Source organism: Gekko japonicus, unplaced genomic scaffold (assembly GCF_001447785.1).
Source record: "Gekko japonicus isolate JY-2015 unplaced genomic scaffold, Gekko_japonicus_V1.1 scaffold588, whole genome shotgun sequence".
NCBI lineage: Eukaryota > Metazoa > Chordata > Lepidosauria > Squamata > Gekkonidae > Gekko > Gekko japonicus.
The window spans coordinates 1,300,809-1,327,478 of NW_015167071.1; the positions used below are offsets into that span (position 1 = coordinate 1,300,809).

At 43.2% G+C, this 26,670-nt stretch overlaps 1 protein-coding gene across 1 annotated transcript in view; it reads right to left on the minus strand.

Annotated features, from left to right (window-relative positions):
- The window catches only part of GRM7 (glutamate receptor, metabotropic 7), a gene marked incomplete at its 5' end in the record, with an annotated part of 458,890 nt that overhangs the window by 154,399 nt on the left and 277,821 nt on the right, over positions 1 to 26,670 (minus strand). The window contains 2 exons of the mRNA XM_015412693.1: positions 11,041 to 11,180; positions 17,127 to 17,327. Of these exons, the coding sequence (XP_015268179.1) occupies positions 11,041 to 11,180; positions 17,127 to 17,327 (341 nt within the window). The remainder of the gene's footprint in view (positions 1 to 11,040; positions 11,181 to 17,126; positions 17,328 to 26,670) is intronic.

Consider the following 26,670-nt stretch of genomic DNA (forward strand, 5'->3'; position numbering starts at 1 on the left):
AAATCCTGTTGTCCCAGATTAGACTCCGCGCACTTAACCACTACACCAAACTGGCTCTCCTGCTGGAGGGGGCATATGGGGGAATGACAACACCAGGGGCTTTGGGGTATTAGCTTTTACCATGTTGTCAATGTTCCCCATTTGTAAGAATCTGAGTATAGTCAATGATTTAGTAGCACTAGGGCCATGGTCTGACAATGCTGGGCCAAGAGCAGAGACAGCACTGTTACATATTAATAAAAGATTGTGCATCATTGTTTGGTCAAGTTAAGCAGATACCCAGGAACTATTGAGCAATTGTACAAATAAAAGAAAATCTAGAAAACATCATTCACACACACACACACACACACACAATGGGGGATATTGAGGTAGAAATTATTTATCAATGGCTATATGTGAACGAGTTTACAGTTTTTCTTCAGCAACAGCAAGCTGGAGTAGATCGAGATAGTGTAGTTATAGCTAAGCATTATTAAATACAAAAGTAATTCCCCTGCCTGCACCTTTACTTTACTGATACTGCTCTTACAGCCAATTCGGCTCTGAACAGTGTCACACTAAGATGAAAAAAGGAAAGAAATTTATTTAATACATGTGTCTATATAATATAAAAAAACCCTTAATGATGTTTAAATCTTAATCGACTGAGAAAAGAACTTGGCAACTGCCAATGTAATATCCCCTGCCTTCATCATTATCAGTCCCCTTTTACAGCTAGAGAAAAAGAAAACTGAGGGAACAGTTCATTCAAGTAGGAGCCTTAACCACAAGTCACCACTGAGGCAAGGCAATTTTATACAACTTCTCATAAACTCATGAAGCTGCTTTACACAAACCATTGGTCTATCAAATCAGGGCCGGTGCCAGGTTTTTTTGCACACTAGGTGAGGCTACCTTCTGGCATTCCCCCTCCGCCCTGTGCGCCCACCCATTTTCAAACATAAATACATTTTAGGAGGAATGAGAAGCACAAAATTTGAAACTGCTAATATATTTTTTCTTTCTTCTTTGTCTTTGTTCTGTCTCAAAGTTTGGTAGTATTTCTAGCTCTTTTGCAATCTCAGTAACATCTACCAAAACTTGTTCAAAATCCTCATCACATCTACAGCCCACTCCCTCTTTCTCTCCCTCCCTTTCAGGAATCTAGATAAGGGGTTCTCATCTTCAATGCTGTGAATTCTAAACACAGTCTCCTTTTTTGTCAGACAGTTTCAAAGAGCTAGAGGGAATTTTACCACACAAACAAGATCATGCTCTCAAACTATGCTTCCAAATTATGTAGCACATGTACTCAATTCTAACATTATATATTTGTATGTACAATTATACAATTCTGTATGGATACTATCAGAAGATTCTTGTTTCCAGCAAGGGCTAAGGACTGATCAGTGCACAGCAGAGTAGAGCTCCCCTCTTGTATAAAGTTGAATGTTGTTCCACGCTTCCTTCATCTCCAAGCCCAGGACATAAATACCTACATGCTTCTCTAATGTTACATCTTTCTAGCCTTGTATATTGCCAGGGGAATAAGGGTTGTTTCTTTTAAGATTCTCTCTCTGTGTCTCATTTTCCTTTTTAATTGGAGACCTGTATCAGATTAGGCCCTGGGTAGACACTATAATGTTTGGTTCCAAAATAATTGCCCCAGTAATGCAGTCTGGCCCTAAATGTGTAGAGAATACTTTGCATGTTGCAGATACCTGAAGAAGTGTGCTTGCACACAAAAGCTTATAGCTTGAATAAATTTTGTTGGTCTTAAAGGTGCCACTGGACTCAAACATTGTTCATACCAGGAGCGAGTAAGGAGATGCAAAAAGTGCTTCAATGGGAATTTTGTCTGAGCGCGTTCCTTGTCTCCTAGCAAGCTATAGCAATCTCTTTGTCGGGGAGGAGACCAGCACAAGATGAATAATGTAATGGAGGCCCAACAGGAGCGTGCCTCAAATCAAAACATGGCGATAGATGGATCTCACATGCACCTTAGTTTATCTGTGTTCCTCCTCCCCGAGGACCAAGACACTAAAAGGCCCAGAGCAAAGACCAAAGGGTGGGGTTCTTAGGTCCTGCCTGTCAGGCAGCCAAAGGCCCAGGCGCCTTGCTCGGCTGCTCGCTCTCTCTCCACCCGGAGCCTACCTGCTCTTCTTGGGGAAGGGGGAAATGTGTGTCTGGGCAGGGAGTGGTGTCCACCTGGCACCCAGCTCACCCTTACCTTCGCTCACCCTGCTCCTCGTAGGCACTGCTGAAAAGCCCATGGAAGCCGCCGTCAACTATCAGGAGGCTGTTGAAGGCGAGGCGCAGCTCGTAGAGGTTGCCAGTGTGCAGTTTCCCGTGCAACTCCAGCACCGCGAACTGGTGGCACTTGGCCAGCCACAGCTCAGCCAGGGGGACGCAGCTGGCATTGGGGCCACTATGGGGCCTGTGCGGGTGGCACAGCTGTGGGTCTCAGCCCGCACCGACCAGCCCGACATGCTGTGGCAGTGGAGGGGCAGGAGGTGGGGGTGGCAGGCTGGCTCGGCTGGTGCTGAGGTGAGAGTGTGAGAGCTGCAGCGCTTGGCTCTTCCTGGCCTGGCCAGTAGGGGAGTGAGGAGAGGCTGAGGAGGGAGGGAGAGAAGGAGGCAGAGTCCCAGCCTTGCTCAGCTCATGGAGCCCCCGTGTGCACAATGAAGCACAGCCTGCCCGCCCACCTGTCCGCCGAGGAAGGAGACTGTGAGGAAGGAGGAAGCCCCAACTGGCACTCAACTAGGTGGCCCCTGCCAGGCCTGCACACACCCCACCTCATGCGCTCGCTGGACATGGCTGGCCGTCTCTCCCGCCTCACAGTGCCAAGTGAGGAAAGGGCATCAATGGCATCACGTCAATGACCTCAGCGGGGCAGCAGGCCAAGGGCCGAGCAGAACAGGGCTTTTTGGTGAGGGGAGAAGGGGGTGGGGTGGCAGGCCAGTGCGGCGCCCTTTTAAGTTTGCATCCTTAGGCAACTGACTTACCTCATCTTATGAAAGCACTGGCCCTGTATCAAAGTCAGTATTGTCTACTCTGACTGTCAGTGTCAGGCTCTTTCACATCAACTGCTGTTTAACTGAAGCTATCAGGGATTGAACCTGGGGCCTTCTGCATTTAAAACAGATACTCTTATCATTGAGCCATATCCCTCTGTACTGCATCGACTGAGCAGAATATTAAAAGTGGATGAGGAAGAACTGTCTGATCTGGCTTCTTAAAGATCATCAGCAAGTATGCCAAGGCACATAGCCCAGGAAGAAAAAGGACACCACAGCATACTAATAAGGGATGGGGTGGGGATGCCTTGACAACATTATTCTAATCCGTAAACCAAAACTCACATCTCTTCTTCTGGCAGAGAAAATGATCCTAAATCTCTGTGACAGGTTCCTATAATTAGCATTACTATTACTTAAAAAAAAAAAAAACTGCCCTGAAGAAAAAGAGCAAAATACACTTTTTTTTCCCAAACACCCTCTGTTCAGCTCTTCACATGTTGTAAGACAAAGGGTATTTCTCCCCCATTTATCATCTCCCCTGTTTGTTTCTGTCATAATTCTGGTATTTTCCTAGGGTTGTCAACCTTCAAGTGGGGCCTGGAGTCCTCACAGACTTAAAACTGATCTCCAGACTATGGATATAATGCTGCTTTGGAAGACGGACTCTATGACACCATATCCTAGCTGAGCTCCCTCCTCTCCCCAAACTCCACTATCTCTAGTTTCTGTCCCTAAATCTCCAGGAATTTCCAAACCAGAATTGGCAACCCTATCTTTTCCTTTCCATTGAAAACACTGGTCTAATAGATAGTACTTAACAGCACCAGCTTGGCTCAAACTCAGCTGCTGGCAATAGCAATAAGCCAACAGAGGGGGAAAAACTATTAAGAGATGATGTGAAATGGAGAGCAAAAGAACATTCCAGATGTCAGTACATAGATGCCCATGCCAGTGCACATACTCAGGTTAGGAGCACAGATTCTAATCTGGGAAAACCAGGTTTGATTCCCCACTCCTCCACATGCAGCCAGCTGGGTGACTTTGGGTCAGCCACAGTTCTCTCAGAGCTGTTTTCTCAAGAGCAGTTCTCTCAGAGTTCTCTACTTCACTTGAAACCAGCTGAGTGACCTTGGGCCAGTCACAGTTCTTTCAGAGCTCTCTTAGCCCCCCAAAAAGAAAAGAAAAAAGTCTAGCTCACCACTAGCATAATACCAAAAACTAAAACTTACGGCTGACAGACAATCTTCAGATCTCCTGGCTATTCTACACACAATGCCATACAACAACAATAATAAATTAATTATTTAGATACAGTAGGTGTTGAATTACATGCAATTTGCACCACAGATGAGTACAAAGCTATTTTCAGTATCTGCTTCCGTATACGTGTACCAGTGTAACTTGCGAAGCCTTGAATTCTTTCCATTGTCATTACAGAAAATTGCATCAGTCATTATTAATTACTAGAGACCAGTCATACCGATCCCTTTTATATTACCTCTTTTCTCTTGAAGGGAGACAATGACAACTAAGGCATCAAAGCAAAGTTTGAGTCCAGTGGCATCTTTAATACCAACAAATGTTTATACCCAGAATAAAACTTTGCTGGTCTTAAAGGTGCCACTGGACTCAGACTTCTCCTACAAACATAGCTGCCCACCTGAAACTAAGCCATCAGTTACATTAATTTGTTTTAAGATAAAACCATATGTAAATCTTGCTTACTAGAAGGGGGGAAAAATCAAGATTGGCCCCGATCACACCACAGGAAAAGCCGGGGCGGAGGTGCGGCTTTTTAGAGCCGCAGCAAAAGAGAAGCACGGCAGCGGGATCAGACAGATCCCCCAAGCCGCCGTGCATATGCTCCCCAGTGTGATCAGATGCGAGGGGGAAGCCACAGATGGAAGAGCGAGGTGAGTCAGCTGTGCATGTGTGCACCTGCGCAGTTCAGCAGGGGGCCTTGCATGCTGTGGGAGCCAGGCGCGTTGGCGATCACATGGCTGCCCGTGCCACGGATTTTCCGGTAGGTAGTAGTGCTTTGCAGGTTTATTTTAATTCCGCATCTTCGGCCGGAAGAGACCAAAGGCCACTGAGACAAAAGGGCAATGGCTGTTCTCCCTTTTGAGAACAGAGAAGCCGGGAGACAAGCAGATCTGCACACCCTGGTGACTCTTCTGATGATACTGTTACCGAACCCCATTTTTCTGTCCCATGAGCAGAAGATGCTCCTGATTCCAGCATTGTATGTTTTTTAAAAAAAGACATATTTTCTTATTCTCTTCACTATGATATTCACACAAAGTAAATTGCTATCTTCATCAATTATAGTTCGGCCTGACGGTAACTAAGAAGAACTGATCAATCAAGTGTTATCCCTTTAATTAACTGACCACTGTTCCCAATTAATTTGCTGATACCCCTAAAATGCTCTGAAAGATGGCCAGCTATATGATGAAAAATTGGGAACAGGGCTTATGAAATAGCCTACCTCGATAGATGCATGACATGGAGACAGAATATGGGAAATATGTACACATGAGCTGAGATAAAAGTGAAGAAAGAATGGCAATAGGGACAGAAATAAGGCCAAAGGCACTGACTGTGACTTTCATTCTGGAGTTGATCCATTTGATGTGCTTAAAAACTCAACAATAGCAGGGAAGAAATACTTGGAATGGATCCATTTCCCTATTTCCTGAACTGCTATATACAGTTCTTAGTTATTCTGACAACAGAGTGAAAATGAGGATCAATACCAACAGACCAAAAGGAACCTTTTACAGAAATAATATTGAGCTGAAAGAGTTGTCTTGATCATGATGGTGGTACTAATGAAATCAAAACACTGATTGAGAGAAATACTGAAGAGCCAAACAGGCGGAAAGCATTAAGTTCCAGTATCAGAGAACAGAATAATTCTGTCCATCAACCTGGGCATGAGGCCAGTGTTTTATATTTTGTATTTTACACTTGTCCACCACAAGGAGAGAATGCCATGCTCCCCCATCCTGTGACATCAACACAATCACAGTATTGCAAGCTGTGAAAAATCTGAACAGTCCAGACCAGGTAACTGTGGGAGTACACATCACTCTCTGCAAAAAGGAGTTTCAAACAATCGCACTCCATTGTTTGGCAGGATGCCTACACTGTGGTATTTCTCGTACTGTATTATGTTGAGAATGAGCCTGCCGAGAAGAATAAAGAGGGGGTGCAACGTATTGTCAGCTTGAACTAAAGCTTAGATACATTTCATGCACTTACCTACGCAGCCTTTCCATAGCTGAGGAAGCAGGAACACACACACAGCTCCCTAGATGCTTAACCTAATACTGATGCAGCCACTGCTGTCCTGCTGTAGCAAAGGCCTGAAAAGAGTCTAGAGGAGACAGAGCTGTGCACAAGTCCAGGAGTAGGTATCCAGGTAGGTGGACCGTGGACCAGAATCCATGAGCAATGAAGTTGTTTGGGCAACAATCAAAGAACAACTGAGTACCTAAATAGTGAATCCGCCTTCTAAAGGTCCAAGCCACACTATAAGTAGTCTGTCTGGTAAGATTCTGATACCCCCAGATGACCTCTAGCTGTCCCATTTCCCCCCTGCCTTAGAAGCTTACAAGGAAGTGAAGTATGGGAGAATGAAGGGTCTTAGGAATTTGAGATGTGGGTATTAAATCCTTGTCTGAAGAGCAACATTCCCTCTAAGCTCCACAATGTTGTGAGCAGAAATTCTACCTTGTGAGCGAAAAAAGCTAGCAGCATTAAAGTTGTGAGCAAGTATACATTTGACTATTGTGTAAATTAGTTTTTTTTAAAGATTGCATCCATAACCTTGTAAAAATCTCAGAATAAATTATTTAAATATATTTTAAGAATAATTTAAAGATTATAAGAAAGAATCAAGTCAAATTTCACCCACCCCTTTCCACTATATTGGTAAACCCGTCCTCTGGAGAACAGGTCTACCCATCCCTTTTCACTATATTGGTGGACCTGGCCCCCAGAGAACAGGTTACCCACTCCTTTCCACTGTATTGGTAGACCTGGCCTCCAGACAACTGGTCTACCCTCCCTTTTCTACTATATTGGTAGACCTGGCTTCCAGAGAACACGTCTACCCCCCATTTCCACTGTATTGGTAGACCTGGCCTCCTGAGAACAAGTCTATCCATCCCAGTTCACTATATTGGTAGATCTGGCCATGGACTGTTGCCTTGGCTGAGCCTCAGAAAGCATACTAGCACTGGGCGGGCGGGGGGAGGGAGACTTACAGTCTGCTTTGGGTTTTTTTTAAAGTGAAATATGACAACCAGCATTACAAGTCAAGTATAACAGAGGAGAAGCAATTACTGTCAGAACCCTGCCTAACCTAACAAACAGGAAGTTGCTTAAATGTTATCAACCTGCCCAAACTACTAATTTATTCAAATATTTATATCCCAATTTCCCCTGTGACTCAAGGCAGCTTACAAATCATACTGAAAAGCATAATATGGGTGTGCAAAAAACAAACAAATGAACAAACCCCGACTCCATTGTAGCCTATGGGAACCATTATCAATAGACCTATAGGCTATAATGGAGAATCAATCTGGGGGTATCTGGGGCTCAGGGGGCTTTTTTTAGGTAGAGGCACCAAATTTGCAGCATAACTGCTGGTGCCACTCCTCAAAAAAACCCACAAGTTTGGAGGGAAAATGTCTTGTGAGCAGAAGTTCTCAACCCCTGAGCTGCTTGTTAAAATTTTGTGCATCAGCATCCCCTAGTGCAGCTTAGAGGGAACTGTGCTGAAGAGTCTGAATGCTGATAGCTTTGACTTAAGGTAACAATCAGATGCTGAATTCTTCAGTTAAATTAAGTATGATCAATACAATATATTTAGTGACATGCACTACCTAAGATGTAAGGAATTCTACTGAATGTCTCTTAAATGGTTGAGTTCTTAACTAAAAGCCTTTTTTCTCATAGGAACTTTATAAAGCTAAGCAAGCTAAGGCTCATTTGTATGTTTCCTTCATTGCTGTTTCCAGAATGGCTAAATTCTGTAAAGGTGATTTGGACGACAACAAACCTAACAATTCTTGTAGTACTTAAACACTATGGCTATCTTTAATCTTCTCTTGATCTATATTGGTCAGTCAAATAAATACGTTGCCTGTTAATAAAATGTGCCAGATACTTCAGGTATCTGCCCATCCCACATTCAGAGGAATCCACAGCAACCACACCCCATCCCATTGACAGTGTCATGGTGACAGACACCACACCTGATGGGACAAGCAGGCCAGCTGTCCAGGAGCCCTCTGGCAGAGGTGGCTGCCAACAGGTAGCGGCAGACTGTGCATATGGGTGTTATCCAAGTATGATGACAGATGGCAGTGCTGGCTTTCAGGAGTCCAGCAATGGTCCGAGGCATCAAACTAGCCATCTGGTGAGAATGAGGTCTCTGTGTGCCCAAAGATGGGGTTGATGGCGGCAGTGGGGGGGGGGCAATTTGCCCTCTGGATGATGCCATACAATTGATCATTGTGTGTAATCAAGCACCAGATAAAGATTGTACTGTATAATAAAATGCTAAACTGAAACAGAATATCATCATAAAAATCATGGCGCTACGTAGCATGACCAATGATCAATAGTCTGAAGAGAGTTCTCTTTTTCATGCAATGCACAATAAGGGGTATTACATGGGATGATTCAAATTGTAAGTAAAACCTAAGGTAGAGTCTATTGTTTCATTATGCCAGAAAGTTGCTGTTGTACCATTTTAATGCACACACCCTCTTGGATGAAGTGGAATTCTAAATACTAATACTAATAATAAGAACACCAGCTCCATTCCAGAAGACAGTGTTGCTGGGAACAGCAAGAATCGAGCAAAGATACATCTGTAATTCGCAAGAATTAGGCTAAATCTTGAATTGCAGAACACCACCCACCAGTCAAATATTTGACTGTGAAAATTATAAATTCTTCATCATCATCATCATCATCATCATCATCATCATCATCATCATCATCATCATCATCATCATCATCATCATCATCATCATCATCATCATCATCATCATCATCATCATCATCATCATCATCATCATCATCATCATCATCATCATCATCGTCATCATCATCAATATTGTGTTGTAGTGTTCCATTCACTTGCACATGTTCAAAAGGTATATGCTTCGTATCCTTAATTCACCCAAATTTGTGTTGGGATAGCAAGCAACTCAAGAGAGTCATTTCTCAATCTGTATGATTCTATATTAAGAAACACATATGTCTCAAAGCAACATTTTGCCTTGGAATCCAAAATGACAAATTAGAGCAACATATTGGCAGAATAAATCTGTAGAACTCTGCCTACTCTAACACAGTGTTCTAATGTTGTCATGGTTAACGAATAACTATGAACCCTGTTCTCTCTCTCTCTCTCTCTCTCTTCTCCCTCCCCCATTACCATCTATTACTCTCTATGTATTTTCAATATCAGACCAGCAAAACTGAATGGATTTCATATAATAATATGCTTTGAACAATTTGGCAAATATGCAAATCCAATTTTTTTTATATGTACTGCTGAAGCAAATCATTATATGGTCTGCAAATAAGTGAATAGCTGGGCAGATTTTTTATTTTGGAATCTAGGAGTAGGCATGAAGAGGGTGGGACATAAGCAATCATACGTTTATCTCATGGGGTAAATATAAAGAGAGCTAAAAATAAAAAAAGATGTTCAGCAATAACATTATATCATAGGCTAGCCAGATGTTGTTTCAGAATAATTCCAGAAGAGGATAGCAATTTTTCTCCTAATCTGAGTACAGCTTCCTGTTTATAAGAATATTTTTTAAATCCCAGAATGTCAGTGCTGAGCGTTACATTTCCAGTAGGACATCTCTTCATCTAAGTTGTATAACACATCGAACCACCATTTAAATCCAGAAAAAAGCCATGCTGACATGACCAGTCAGTGATAATGAGAGCTACAACCTGATCCAACACATGTTTACTCAGAGGCGAGTCCCACTGAAATCTCCTGAGCTGGAATGCAGCTTTAGTTTATTGCATCAACTTTCCTCATATTTCAGTATGAGAGCTGTTGCTCTATGGTGTTCACTGTACAAGAATGGTGTGGCAAAGTTTATAACTCCAATATAAATCATAACAAACGAGGAAAGGTCACCCTCTGAATTCAGTTTAGCACAGAGTCAATATGTTTTCATTTACATTTAAGAATATTAAGTGAATTGGCTTTAAATAGTTAGTGTACATTGTCTACATAGTTGCTAGCCATGATGTCAGAGGCTTTCATGAGGATATAATTCTTTAGCGATTCATTGAGTGGTATCAGTACAAAGGAGCTGCTGCAAGTATGCTAGCAAGGAAACATCAAAACGAGGTCTAAATTTTAGACTCTGTTTACATGCACAATCACCCATTGTGATTAATGCCACCTCCATAGATGTTCCAAAGCCAATCTAGCTACAGGTAAAGACTTTACTCCATGTGGTTCAGCTTCCTGGTTACATACAATGAAAGGAATAGACTTCTGAAGGGCATGGTGTCGCTCATGCTGTTGGTAGATATGACTCAAACCACATGGGTGATTTTATACATACCCAAATTGCCAGCCAAACTAGTACACACACTTGTAAATGGGGCTTTAGTTAAGGCAAAAAAAAAAGACAGTGGATGATTTAAATTATCAACAACAAACACAACAGGCACTCTGGTGAACTTGCCATTTGTGAAAGACATCAACAAGGATCATTAATGCCACCAAAGAGATTGCCCACCCTAAGCAATATTAAATACTGATGTAATTCTACAAGACCGCAGTATAATTAAGATGTGTACATATTCCAACTTTGCCAAGCAAAGAGGTCATATGATAGATTTTCACATAGCTGGGATTCATCTCTCCTCGTCGGCCGGATGTGCTGCATATATGAACATTAAGTAGTTGTTCAACAGTCATTTCCCTCATTACCATCTAGCTATGAATGCAACAAAATACAGAGTAAAATGGACTCACATTGAGCTGCAGGTCATCTGTCCACTGGCCAATCACATGGTAACCCGGGGTGCTGGTGTTGGTTGTTTGGAACTGAAAGATGTCATAACGCCCTGGTGCATCCCCATTCTTATTAAACATCACTGGAGTGCCAGCACTGCCTAAGGAAGGAAGTGAAGCAAAAGAAAAGAGAAAAGGAGGCCAACACTTTACAATGATTGCTTTATTCATTTCATGGAGGCTAAAGAGAGTTCAGGTTGGACTGTGTAAAGCCTGCATTTTAAACAGGCACTTTAGAATACATGGCATACTCTTCTCCCTCAGGTTGCAGTTAACTGACATGACCCCCATGTCTGGTGGCAGAAAGGGAAATTAAAAATAGAACCCTATGACGGTCTAGTCTTCTGCATAAAAGAAATTTTTGGGGCTTCTGCCTTCTGCCACACAGGAGAATCCCTCTGAGGTGCTGTAAATGGAACTTCTAAATCATTTCCCCACCCCCCCAGAAAACATCCCATCTGCTTCAGAGAGATATTGCCATCTGAAGACAGCCCTGGTCTAGTGAATCTTGACTAGCATCCAGAAATAGCTTCCTCCTCCAGAATATGCTCTTAATCAACATGCTTCAGGGAAGGAAAAACAACAGAAGAGACTTATTCTTAATTTGTCCTTGCAGTCTCCTTCCTTTAGATTTCAGTACTTGCTCGTATTCTATCACCTGCTCAGAAAATAAATGAGTAATACTGTGTCATATCTGGGGAAGTTCTTTGCTAGTACCTAGACAGAAATGCAATCTTTTTCTTAGTTACTCCATATAGATCTATCTGGATGGCTTTAAGGGCAATAGAGAGCTGCACTTTTACAGGGGCTGCGGTCACACACACGAAATAACCCACTTTCAAGCCACTTCCAATGCACTTTCTAACTGAATTTTGCCAGTTCACACAGTAAAATCCAGTTTGAAAGTACACTGAAAGTGGATCATTTAGTGTGTGTGGCCACAGCCAGGGATACTGCAAAAACTGAATGGCATGCTTTTTTTTAATGTCAGCTGGACACAATGTGTAGCATTTGCTGCTGCTACAAATATTTAAACTATGCTTAGTACCAGGTAGGGATGCCTGCCAACAGAAACTGGGGAAGACTTACCCAAATGGTGTACATTGACACCGCAACATCATTTCCAGCTGCGTAACAGGAAGTTATGTTATTGCATTTCAGGAAGCTCTAGGATTCACTTGAAACTCTATGGTAAAAAGAGGCTTTTGAGTGAATCCTGGAGTGACATCACTTCTGGTTACGCAGCTGGTAATGACATTGCAACATCAATAGCTGCCATTTTACTCTCCCCATTTTTCTCCTGCCACCCTATTGAAGAAGGAGGTTTCCAAAGAGGGCAACTTTACATGCCTAGTAGTGGGACTAGTACCAGGACCAGATGCATTCTGCACTAGAAATAATTAACAGAATCTGAACATTCCAAGATGCTCTGAAACACAATCTAAGCCCCAAATAATGTCCAGTAGAAAACCGGTTCATACAGTAATGATTTAAAACTAGCTCTTCTTTTTCCCTACTGGGGTTGGAGAATTAGTAAGAGGTTAAAGCATATTTCTCATCTAGTTCAACAGTTCCAGCTGCCTAAATTATCCCACATTGCCCTTGTAAAATGTCTCCCCCCTGCATATGAATTTGGTGCTAAATGACAGCAGTGAATATCAAAATCTGAAGCTCATGCCTCAGGTAGGAACCAAAAGACAGAAGCTACTGCTGTGTGAGTGGAAGGAGAAAGAATACAAATTCCAACTGTCCTCAAGGCGGAGATGTTTATTTTGCTCCAACTTTCTAGTACTTTAATGGGTGCCACCACCACCACCACCATCCCCCCACACACAAACACATTGCTTCTTGGGGATGGATGGCTCTGGCTGGGATGCACAGGTATGGAGAGGGCTGAATTTGCAAAAGGGGGAGGGGAGTCTGAGACAGCTAGCCAGTTCTGTTTATTGTCTTCTTCTCCTTTCTCACACCAAGCAATTCCAGCCTGGAGTTGCTGCCACAAATAATGCATTGTCTCCCAAGCAGCAGCAGAGAGAGAACATCAATAGCAGGTTTAATACAAGGGGTGATAGGGAGGCAGGCAGTAAGGGCAGGGCTGAAGAAAGCATATGGGTGAACCAGGCTTGCAAGGCTACTTGCAAGAGAGGAGAGGTGTTGGTGGCAGTAGAGAGCACATTTGGGGAAGTCTCCTCCCCACCATCACCTTAATTATGTCCCTGAATGTGCAGTGGCTGCCTACTCAGCAAATACCACCAGTGCCAAGGAGGAAACAGTGGAATGAGAGCAGGAAGAAGGCAGAGGAGGATAGACAGCAGGACCCCCCCCCCAAAAAAAAGAAGGTGTGCACCGTCACAAAGATGCTCCACTTTTTTTTACTTTCCATGGGAAGTGATTTCCAGAATCCAGAGCCTCAAAGCCCTTCCATTTCAGCCTTCATTCCATTACAACTTTTACTTCAACCAACTAAGCAGATTGAATTTAATGGATTTAGAAGGGCATAACTATGATAAGGATTGCACAGGCAAATGCCCTGGGTTTTTTGTTTTGAAGGCATGAACTCTGTATGATGAATTATGCAAAAGATAGAGAGTGATTTCAGCCTGCTGGTATTTACCACTAGACAAATTAATGAGGTTGACAATCCATATCCCTTCATTGCAATTGTATAGGGCAAGTAGAGGGGCTGTGGTGGCTCAGAGGTTAAGATGCTGAGCTGCAGACCAGAAGGTCTGTAGTTCGGCAGTTCAAGGCCCTAGTGCCATGTGTCGGAGTGAGCTTCTGTCTCTGGCCCCAGCTCCTGCCAACCTAGCAGTTCAAAAGCAGGAAACTGCAAGTAGATAAATAGGTACCACTTTGGTGGGAAGGTAACAGTGTTCTGTGTGCCTCAGCATTTAGTCATGCCGGCCACATGACCACAGAAAAGTCTTCAGACAACACTGGCTCTTTGGCTTGAAAATGGAGATGAGCACTGCCCCCTAGAGTCGGATTCAACTACCTTTCGAGCAAGGGAAACCTTTTACCTTTATAGGGCAAGTAGGACTATTATGACTATTTTGAGTTAGAAAACACATTAAAAATAAAATAAGTCTCAAAAATATTTCCAATGGAACAACAACCAATCACTTCTCAAATCACAGATGAGGTCCAGCAAGTAGTATGTGATTTCCCCAGCTGAACTGAACCCATTAAAGAATGTTGTATAATGATGTAGTTGTCTGATTAGTCAATCAAGTGTCTATTGCTCTTCCATTCATTAATTCCTTGTCTCACCACACACTTAAAAAGTACTTGAGTGGTTGAATGAATGACCAGACAACTGCTTCACATGCTGCTATATTTTCTAACATACATTCCCTTCCTCTGTATTTACTTAACCAATGTTTTGATTGAATGCAATTATTTCTTCTTAATATTCTTTTAAATAATCAAGCCATATCATATTTTCAAATATATGTATTTTTCCAGTTGATATGTCTATCCCTTGGTTCTAGGTAAGTGTGTTGCTTCTTCTTCTTTGCTTTTTTGGTGAAAATTACCTGTATACTCTCACTTGATACACATTCCCAGCTCCCCATTCACCAAAAGAGTTCTAGCTGAGAGAGAGATTGCCTATTAGATTTTGTAACATATTTGTCTCTTAGCCATCTCACAAAATCCATTCAGATAAGAAGCCCATTATGAATAGTAGAACAAAGACTTCAACAGGTGATACTGGCTAAGATATGTTTTTGTGACACGATAAAGGAGAGCCACTACACTTTTGATGAAACCTGAAACAATACGAAAACATATTTACACAAAGCAAACTTTGTTTATTGTTGCAACTATAGTTATATATGACCATTAGGGTTGGTCACGAACCCACAAACCAACCCTAGTTCCAGCATGAACCAGGCCAGTTTGTGGTTTGCAAACCAGGGGTTCGGGAGAACGTGTCTCCCATGATCTGCCAGAAAACTCCATGTTTTTTATGGAGATTCAGGAGGTTCATGGGAGACATGTCCTTGGGCTTCGAAGGCATTTAAACACCTTCAGAGCTTACTTCTGGGTCTAGCGGCCCACCCAGAAGTGAACTCTGAAGGCATTTAAATGTCACTGGAGCCCACCACCACACCATGGCCCCACCTGAGTGAGCTCCAAAGGCATTTAAATGCCTTTGAAGTTTACTTCCAGGTTGAGCTGCCCAATGCCTAAATGTCTTCAGAGCCCACCTCCAGGTCAGCTCAGCCTGACTGAGCTCTGAGAATGAGCTCCAAAGCCTTTATAGGACTTCAGACACCACCCTACCTGGAAATGAGTTCCAAAGGCCTATAAAAGCCTTCAGAACTTGCTCTTGGAGCTCAGTTGGGCCAGCCCAACCTGGAGGTGGGCTCCGAAGGCATTTAAATTCATGCAGTGGAGGAGCTTGTTGGAGGTTCATGGTTCATGAAAACCCCAAACCATGAACCTCCAACAAACCTCCATTGTCCCAGTTTGTGCCCACCCCTAATGGCCGTGAAGTGGCCCAATCTCCTCAAATCTTGGAAGCTGAGCAGGGTTGACTCTGATTTGTACTTGGATGGAATGCCATCAAGGAATCCATGGCTGCTATGCAGAGGCAGGCAATGACAAACCATCTCTTTTAATCTCTTGTCCTGAAAATTGTACAGGGTTGCCCTAAGTCTGCTGTGACTTGACAACATTTTACATACACACAGTTGTATATAATTACAAGAAAACCCATTTATAAACTCGCATACATACTAGGAATACAAGATCCTAAAATTTAGGTGTAGAACATTTTCCCCCTCTTTGCAGCTGACGATGGGGAAAACAGAAACAACAAGCTGGACTTCTTTCCCATTCTAAACCTTAAAAATTACTGGGTTACTAGAAGTTCCGATACATTTCATAGCAGTTTCTTCATTAAACTGATACTTATTTATTTTGCCATCAAGTCACAGCTGATTTATGGTGACACCACTGGGTTTTCAAGGCAAGAGACATTCTGAGGTGGTTTGCCATTGCCTGCCTCCACATCCTGACCTCAGTGTTCCTTGGAGGTCTCCCATTCAAATACTATCCGGAGTCAACCCTGCTTAGCTTCTGAGATCTGACCTGGAATGGCCTGTGTTGTCCAGGTCAGGGCAAAAGTGATCCTTCTTAAACATTTACTTGAACATACAAAGCTTTCTTATACTGAGTTAGATCACTATCTGTCTAGCCCAATGTTTAGTACTAACAGTCTAGACAGCAATAGCTAGTTAAGGTCATAAACAGGCATTGGTACCTGGCTTTTTGGTGTGTCTGTGTTGTTGTTTTTTAATTGGGAAGGGCAGGGATTGAATCTGGATCTACTGCACGATGAAACCACCCATTCATGCATTTCAGACAAACCCATTACTTAAATATCTGGTCAAGATAAGGTGCATGTTTGATCTTCATGTTTCTTTCAAGCAAAACATTGCATGAGCAGTGACTTAGAAGTACGTTTAACTGAAAACAACATGGGTCCCTGCCACACGGCAGGGAAAACACTGGCCAAAGTGCAGCTTTTAAAAGCTGCACCAAAAAAGAGACGCCGCGGCGGGATCCCACAATCCCCTGAGCCGTGGCGCCGTTGCTCCCCGGCACAATCAGATGCTAGGGAGGAAGAGACGTTTGGGAGGGGGAGGCTGCTGAACTGCGCATGCTCGAGCATGCGCAGTACGGCCGGGGGCCAGGGATGCACCGGCGGAAAGACGTGCTGGCGATCCCACGGCCGGCAGTGATGCGGCCTTTCGGAAAGAACCACCTAGGTAGGTGGTTCTTTTTTGCTGCGGGGTTTGGCCAGGAGGGGCGGATTGGGAATGGGCTGGGAACGGGCACAGTACGATTCCCAGATGTTGCTGTGGGATCGCGCCCGTTTGCTGCGGCCCCGATCCGTCCCTCTCCCGGCCCAAAACCTCTCGTGTGAACAGGGCCATGGTTTACTTTGCATTAGATATATTTTGAAGTTAGTGCAGGATTAACTGAACAGTTATTAACTCAAACCAACTCTTTGAGGTAAAAATTGATTAGGGACTCACCGTTGAAGTTAACGCTGCGTATGTACTTCAGCAACTTCTTGCCCCCTGCATGTTCCATCTCTGGACAGACACCAGAGAAATCAGTGCACAGATCCTTGTTCATTTGATGGAGGGCATGAGCCATGGCGTAAACAGCATCAATCACAAACTGAACTTTACCCTCTTGCTCATAGTGGGAGTCTTTCCCAATTCTCTCCTGTCCTGCACATTCAAACAGAACAAGGTAGTCATGAATAAAATTATTCTGATGGCTGAAGTGTCATTTCCTTTCAAGTAATACCAATATAAGCAATTAACGGGGGGGGATTAAAAAGAGCATTTTTAATAGTCTTTTTGTAAAATATATGGAACTCCTTTTACAGTGAGGCAGATATCTGGTTCATTTAGACCATTTTGGCTTCATCTGGTTGGAAACGGCTCTCAGGTACCTGAGATTTCCCCCCACCCCCAATGGAAGATGCTAAGGTGTCCTAATTTTAAAGTGGGAGCAAAGACGGATGTTCTCATTTCAAACATTAGGTCTTTGCTCCCACTTTAAAATGAAGACACCTAGAGCACCAAAATTTAGAATCTTTCATCTCTGTGCCTTTAAAAACCCTGACACAGAATCCAGTGTGTAGCAAATGAGATTTGTCTGAATGAGGAGAAATCATTTAAAACAAAGCACAGCTGCTATTTTAAAGTCTCATGGTAGGCTCGCTTTTCTAATCCCAGGCTCTAATTGAAAGACACGGCCCGATTGAAGAAGGAAAGAGTAATTTCTGATGCAAAGTGAAGCGTGCTCAGGAGAATTTGGTTAACCAGCCTACTGCAACCTGAGGAAGCATGGTATGTATGCAATTCATGAGGTTTTCCTTTTGTCTGTTCCAAAAGGGATAAAAGAGTTCATCTGAATTCATAAAATGTCACTGAAATGTTTCATTAGCAGTGCAGAAACTTAGGCCATTTCCCCTTAACTTCTACTTTCTCAAGAATCCCTACTGTTCCCAATCTCTATGGAAGAAGTATATGCCAGTTCTCTGAGGCTGTGCTGTTTTTGATTTTAAGTCTCATTAATATGAAACAATGTTTCCCAGGCACACACATTCCAAAACATAACAGAAACACTTAATAATAAAACTGGATTTGGGAAATAGTTCTGAAAGAGGACCTGTCAGAGATTATAGAAGCATCACTCAAGTTGCTGCTGTTGGAACCTTGTTTGCTGAACATAGGGCGTAGCAAAAGCATAAATGCCCCTAAAACATCAGCACAGGGCACTGTAGCAGAACTGTAAAACTATGCTTCAATAAGGCCCCATTTTTGCCAGCACTGGTACAAGGAGGCTGGAGAGCTGTCCAGCAGGAAGAAGGAGCAGGGTCCAAAGCAAGGTCGCTTAAACAACATCTGGCTCTGAGCATTCACCAGGTCAATTCATGTGGCTTGTCTGGTGAGTCCCTCTGATTTAACCTCTGAGGATGGTGACACCAACTGCCCCCAAAGGTATTAGTGCCTACAAGGGGTTCTTGGTGGGATGCAAGAGTTCAGGTGATGCTACTTCCTATGACTCCTCAGAGAATGACCCTTTTGAATTAGGCATTGGAGGTCATAGAAGAGGAAACCAGTTCAGGCAATCTGTAGGAATCAACATTCTTTATGTTGTAAAGGAGAACCCTCTACTTTGTCATGTACCACTACCTAGAGCAATGTGTGTTCTGGTTGTTCCACCCAGAGGTCAAGACATGCACTCTAGTTTGCATGAGTCTTCTCTTCCAGACAAAAAGGAGGGAAGATCCCAAGTTTTCAAACTATGAGCTTTCATGAGGGGTCATGCCCGTAGCTTACAATACTATATAGAACTGTGAAGAGGTGGGGGGTGTGCACTCTTCTCCACTGCATGACAATTGGCACCACTTGGTAAATATCTAAACCAGGTCTAAATATAATCTAGTTGTCCAATATTAGTTTATACAGATAAGCAAAACCTTCTAGGGACTGTCTCTCATTATTTTTCAGACATAATTACTATGCTGCTTGGAGGTTATGCTTGTTAATTTTGACAGACACCACACAAACATCACTGGAGTATTCCTCTATTGATTTACATAGATTACTTATTCTATTGCCACCAAAGGCATAATATCTAGCATCAACCAGTCAAACATTTGGCAATTAATCCAAACTAATGATAAAACCTCATTGAGCAGTTTTTGAACTGGGGCATTCAGCAAAATCCTTGCAGAAATTATGCTAGCCAAACAAGACATTGACATCAAATTATATATTTTGATCTGCTTCATGACACCAAGCCTAACTACCTCTGCCATACTAGAGGTTTTCACCAGCAATGCTTTTTGTCTTCATATAGTGCTTGGTGAGGCAGCCTTCAAATATGTCAAGCTGCAGGTCTCTATTTTGAAAGGTGCTATGATTAAGATATTCTCTGGGGTAAAGCTCAATTATAATTCAACAACAAGACAAGCCATGATTAATTCCTCTTGACTAAACCAACCGGGTGTAAAATGGCTTAGGTTCTGATATTACACCAACTGTCCCTTTTATTATTATTCCACTCTGTTCACATTGATTATAGAGGGCATTACATTGCTAGTCACTGACACTACAGTAGTTTCAAATGGCCTGTAACTGAGATCCAGAATCAAATCTATAATTCAATAGGTAGGGAACGTTGAAATTAAATCAACACAAGTCATATAAAATGGAAAAAAGCTATAGACCAAATGAGGGGGAAGGGGAGTGAAAAGTCAGAAATACCTAATTCTCAAACTGTTTCAGCTAGTTGCAAGGTTAATTAAATAAGAACATAAGAACATAAGAGATGCCAATGTTGGATCAGGCCAAAGGCCAATCCAGTCCAACACTCTGTCACACAGTGGCCAAAAATACCAGGTGCCATCAGGAGGTCCACCAGTGGGGCCAGGACATTAGAAACCCTCCCACTGTTGACCCCCCCCAAGCACCAAGAAGACAGAGCATCACTTGCCCCAGAGCCCCTATCTATACCTTGTGGCTAATAGCCACTGATGGACCTCTGCTCCATATGCTTATCTAATTTCCTTTTGAAATCGTCCATGCTTGTAGCCGCCACCACTTCCTATGGCAGTGAATTCCACGTGTTAATCACTCTTTGGGTGAAGAAGTACTTCCTTTTATCCGTTCTAACCCGACCGCTCAGCAGTTTCATGGAGTGCCCACGAGTTCTTATATTGTGAGAAAGGGAGAAAAGAACCTCTTTCTCTACCTGCTCTTTCCCATGCATAATCTTATAAACCTCGATCATGTCACCCCTCAGTCATCGTTTCTCCAAGTTAAAGAGCCCTAAGCACTTTAACTTTTCCTCATAGGGAAAGTGTTCCAACCCTTTTATCATTCGAGTTGCCCTTTTCTGCACTTTTTCCAAAGCTATAATATCCTTTTTAAGGTGTGGTGACCAGAACTGCACACAGTATTCCAAATGAGGTCGCACCATTGATTTATATAGGGGCATTATGATATTGGCTGATCTGTTTTCAATCACCTTTCGAATAATCCCCAGCATAGCATTGGCCTTTTTTATTGCAGTCACACACTGTGTCGACATTTTCAGTGAGTCATCTACTACAACTCCAAGATCTCTCTGTTGACCAGTCTCTGCCAGCTCAGACCCCATAAATGTGTATTTATATTTAGGATTTTTGGCTCCAATGTACATCACCTTGCACTTGGCCACATTGAACCCCATTTGCCATGTTGACGCCCACTTGCCCATCCTTGACAGATCCCTTTGAAGTGCCTCACAATCCTCCCTGGTTCTCACCACCCTGAACAACTTCGTATCATCCGCAAATTTAGCCACTTCACTGCTTACTCCCAACTCCAAATCATTAATGAACAAGTTAAAAAGCATTGGACCAAGTACTGATCCCTGTGGTACCCCACTGCTTACCACCCTCCACTGAGAAAATGGCCCATTTATACTCACTCTCTGTTTTCTATTAGCCAGTTTTTGATCCATAAAATTTCCTGTTCCGGACTAATGGAATAACAACTAATAAACATTTTCCATCTCTAATAATATCAGTAATTTTTCATATGTAATTTTCTAAATATCCTGACTTACATGGTCCGGGCTAGCCTGATTTTGTCAGGTCTTGGAAGCTAAGCAAGATTGGATATGGTTAGTACATTAATGGAAGACCTCCAACGAAGTCCAGAGTTGCAACGCAGAGGCAGGCAAGCAGTGGCTCTGAAAGCCCTATGAGGTTGCCATGAGTCACCAGTGACCTGTCAGCACTTTTCTCCACCAATATTCAAAACATTTAGGGATGTATGAAATTGCAAACCTTTCTCTCTTTGGGGGCTCTTTCATTTTCAAAACTCCTGCTCCAATCCTTCCCAAGTTTTCCCCGCTCAAAAATCCAAATTCAGGTAATTCTTTTACACTACTGTGAAACTTATTATAACACTTGTTTGTACATTTGTTTTTGGCTGGCTGCTGTAAGACATCTTTGTAAAATACGAAAATGAATTCCTGCACGTGAAGCAGTTTTAAAAAAAATCCTATTTTCTAGATGTATAGATAGGGTATCACTATCTGTCATTTTGATCTTTCTCCCTTATGGCAAACTAGAAGAAGGAATGCTAATCTCCGTTTTGTATATCAGTGGTGCTTAAATAGACCCTTACTTCCCTCCCTGCTTGGTGCTAGTGGATATTATTTCATGCAATATGTCCCGTGTCCTCACCAGAATGATTGTTTCCATGCACAGGTCCAAGGAGGCTCCAGCTGCTGCTCTCCCCCTCCTCTAGCCTGTTCCCAGGCACAAATTCCTGCCTGAGCCTGCCAGGCTCTGAGGGTGCTGCCAGGGCATTTCCAGGCATCGCCTCACCCCCGATTCCTTTTCTACAGCCTCTGGCTGAGCTGCCTGACTCAGCAGTGCCAGGACAAGGCTGTCCATGGCCAGTGTCTATTCTGGGGTTGCCACCCCTGGACTCTTGATTAACTTCATTTTAATGAGCAGTTACAGTTTATGAATTATTGGCAGATTAGGCCAATTTCTCTTTCACCAATCAATCTGTATCATAGAATAACAACAGCTCAAAACTATCAAAAAGGGTGCCTGCAATGCTGCATAATCTCATTTGAGATTATATACTTAAAGGTCACCGTAAAGTTCATTACGAAAAAATTAAATTCTTTGCTTCGTGAAATCATTATGTACAGTCATAACATAGTATAGAATACCACATTTTGACAGTGCTACACTAAGCAGAATTACATCCACCTAATCCCATTGACTTTAAATGATTTAGAGGCATATTGTTGAAGATCACAGGTCGGGTTGCCAGCCCCCATGTCGGGGCAGGGGTTCCCCTGCTTTTGAGGGCTCCAATCCACTGCTGGCCAGCAGGGGAAGCTCCACTCCAAGCCCCACCTCCAAGAGCAGCCACCTATGGCCACTCCTCTCCCTTCCCTCCTGCAGAGATTTAAAGGGCTTCAGCTGATCATGGGGAGCACGTGGCCCACCGATCAGCTGGAGGGCCCTTTAAATCTTTCAGGAGTGAGGGAGAGGGGCTGTCGCCAACTGCACCTCCACCCGCAAAAGGACACTTTAAAGGCAACAGAACAAAAAGTAGAGGGGTTGCTGCGGGTGGCTGCTCTTTGGAGCAGGGCTTGGGGGTGTCCCTGCCCACCCATGGAATGCCCCCAAATCCCCCTGCCAGAGCCACGAGGGGACCTGGCAACCCTAATCACATGGGAAGACTTGGTATGACTTTGAACACCCAAGAAATTGCAAAGAAAAGTCACAGTTAATACAATGAAAAATACCAAGCAGGGAACCATCACTGAGATCACAAAACAAAGAAAGACAGTCAGTGAAAGTTCCAAAACATAAGACCACAGAATAAAAGCTCTACTTGATAAAATCTATCTGTTTTCTTCATTTGGGAATCAAAAAAGTGTGATGGCTGGAGATCCAGTCAAACCAAATGCATTTCAAATTGAATTGAATATTAGCATTTCTTTTCAGCAGGATCCTTGGATAATGGAAAACTGTGGGTCGGGAATCAAGGAGAAAGAAAAAAATGGGCCAACCAACAGAACAAAAAGGCAAAAATGTCAGGTGGTAGTTGACTGATTTATTATTGTACAAAGCTACCTAATTATGTGTTTGCTCCCTGATATCCAACTTGACACAAAAGAGCATTCAAAGGTTCATGGAGAATATCCAGGCTTTCTTGACACAGCAGGCAAGGGTATAATAGGTAAAACAAATCCTGGCAACAAATCCTGTTAACCCACAAAAATGCAGTGTCAACAGAAAGAAGCAATGCTTTACTAAGATACTTCCCAGTCATCTTTCAAATCTCATATATGCTACTTTTTCCTGCATCAGTACACAGGTGTTAGCAATTCAAATTTACACAAAGGTTACAGCATTTTTAAAAGAAGCCTTATCCTATGACAATTCTCCAAAATGGTTAATGCCTCTTAGGATTCATATCCCAGAGTCTGACAATATGGGACCAATAGAGTACGCAGGCCTTTAAGTGAGTATGAGTCAGCTCCTGAAAGACAAATGAGCTTGATGCAGAACCTAGGAAACGGTTGAGTCTGTTTTGTGTCATTTTACATGGGAACATTCAATCACATCTTTTTTTCAATGAGAAAATAACATGATTTTCTGAACTTAATCTCTTTCTCAATGACTTAAAGTGAAACCCTATACAGCTGATTCAACCTCTGTAGTCTTTCACGATGGATCTTTCTTTCTTTCCATTTCTCTTTAGAAATCAACTTCCTTTTTACATCAGGCACAAACAGACTCCACCAAGACCTGTTCTAGATTTGTCCTTACCTGGGCTCCAGTACTGCAATTTATGGCTGAACGGGACCTCCTTCCATCAAATCCAAGTTATCATATGTGGCTTCATTTCTAATATACCCTCTGTTCCCCTGATTGGATTTATTTATATTTATTTATTATTTACATTTCTATCCCGCCCTCCCCGAAGGCTCAGGGCGGCTAACAAGGTGTATCGCCCATAAAACAATGACACATACAAAATGTTAAAAATACATCACAATTAGTAAACAATTTTGGTGCTCCTCTAAACCAATTCCGAAGTTAAAAGTTTCTAAGAACAAGATGGTCGTCCCCTAAAATGTCCCGTTCTCACCCAAGATGCCTGCGTCATGATGGCCATATACAGAAATCATGGGACGTTGGTGGTACAATGGTGGTGGCGGCTCCTATTCAAAAGCCTGGTGGAAGAGCTCCATCTTGCAGGCTCTGCGGAACTGTGCTAGGTCCCGCAGAGCCCTGATCTCCTCTGGGAGCTCATTCCACCAGATAGGAGCCGCCACCGAAAACGCCCTATTCCTGGTCATGACCAGTTTGATGGACCGGGGACCTGGAACGTCCAGTAGATTTTTATTCCCTGACCGTAGTGCCCTTGGGGGAACATGTGGGGAAAGGCGGTCCCTTAGGTAGGCTGGTCTCTGGCCATATAGGGCTTTAAAGGTAATGACCAGCACTTTGAAGCGAACCCGGTACGCTATTGGCAACCAGTGCAGCGCCAGGCCGGATGTGATCTCGTCTAGGAAGATCCATCAGCAGCCTGGCTGCAGCATTCTGCACTAGTTGCAGCTTCCAAATTTGTGACAAAGGCAGCCCCATGTAGAGAGTGTTACAGTAGTCTAGCCTCGAGGTGACCGTCGCATGGATCACTGTGGCTCGGTCATCCTGGTCGAGGAAAGGGACCAACTGCCGTGCCAGCCGGAGATGGTAAAATGCCGACTTGGCAGTGGCTGCTACCTGGGCCTCCATTGTTAACGAGGAGTCCAGGAGCACCCCCAAACTCCTAACCTCTGACTATGGCACCAGTGGCGCCCCGTCGAAGGTCGGGAGAGGGAGCCCCAACCCCGAACCAATCCGGCTCAGCCCCAGGACCTCCCTCTTTGCCGGGTTTAATTTCAGCCGACTCAGTCTGAGCCACCCAGCCACGGCCTGTAACGCCCGATGAAGGTCATCGGGAGTGGAATCCGACCTGCCGCCCAACATCAGATATAGCTGGGTGTCATCAGCATATTGATGACACCCCAGCCCACAACTCCGGGCAATCTGGGCAAGGGGGCACATGTAGATGTTAAACAACATTGGGGATAGCACTGCCCCCTGAGGTACGCCACACTCAAGGGGCCAGCTCTGGGACCACTGATCCCCTATCGCCACCCTTTGTCCCCGACCCTAGAGAAAAGAGACCAGCCATTGAAGGGCAAGCCCCTGAATCCCCACGTTGGCGAGGCGGTGGGCCAGCAACTGATAGTCGACCGTATCGAAAGCGGTCAACAGATCTAACAACAACAGTGCCGCCACACCACCTCGATCCAGATGCCTACGGAGATCGTCAGTCAGTGCGACCAGTACAGTCTCCACCCCGTGACCAGGACGAAACCCGGACTGGTGGGGATCGAGGATGGAGCTTCAATGCATCTATAGCTCATCTGTCTTGTTCTGACCTACTAGAATTCACATGTCTACCCTGGCAATATTTAATTGATGTTATGCCCTACAATGTTTCCTGCATTATCAAGCATATATTTTGTACTATGCCTCTTTACTATCTGTATTGTGTCTATAATGCTAATAAAGTTATTTTGAAAAATGGGGGGGGGGGGATCAACTTCCTTAAAGTTGCATCTACTTTGGATGCTTCCTTGCTTGCAACTTCATGGGTGACCTTTATATCCCAGGCAAATATGAAAGGTTTCTAATTGATCAACATAACCTGATTAACCTTTAATCAGCGATTGCAAATGGCCTTTGACTTGCATTGGAACCTGTGTTTTTTAGGCCATAAGTTGAAAAGAGGCATTTCTCTTTCATCAAGAAATCTGCATTGTAGAATGACAGGTCAGCATATAAAGGTCAGGATATTTTGTGTATCAGAATGAAATCTACTGAAAATAGTAAAAATATAAATATAACAACTGAATGGCTTCCACTTTTTCTGCCTTTTCACAGAATGCTTTGGATGTAGCCTACTACTATGCACCTACTGAAGTCGGCTGAACATTCTGCCCAACATATAAAGGAACCTTAAGACCAATGGGGCTATCCATATCTTTTGCTTCAGTCTGTTTTTTCTTCTTTGATATATATAGAAAATCCTGAAATTACCAGAGTTTACATGTAACTTCTGGCATTGCAGACAACTACAGTGACTGAAGTGTGAAGTTTTTTAATTTCTATGAACATGTAAGGACCTTTCGTCCAGCAACATTTATATCTGTGCATGCATAACCTGCAATATGCATTCTTGCCTGCAGAGAGACAGAACATTGAGAACATAAACCAAGCTCCTTCCATGACATCACTGAATGTCTGCAGACCACTAATACTCCCTATTGCAATTACTGAAAACAAGCGCTTTATCTGGCAGATTTTTTAAAAAATAACATCTTGTTAAATGCATAAAATGATTTTGTGGTTTAAACATTTACATTGAATCAGATGGCATTATTACATTTTTGGATATTGGCTATATTTTAACAGAAGCA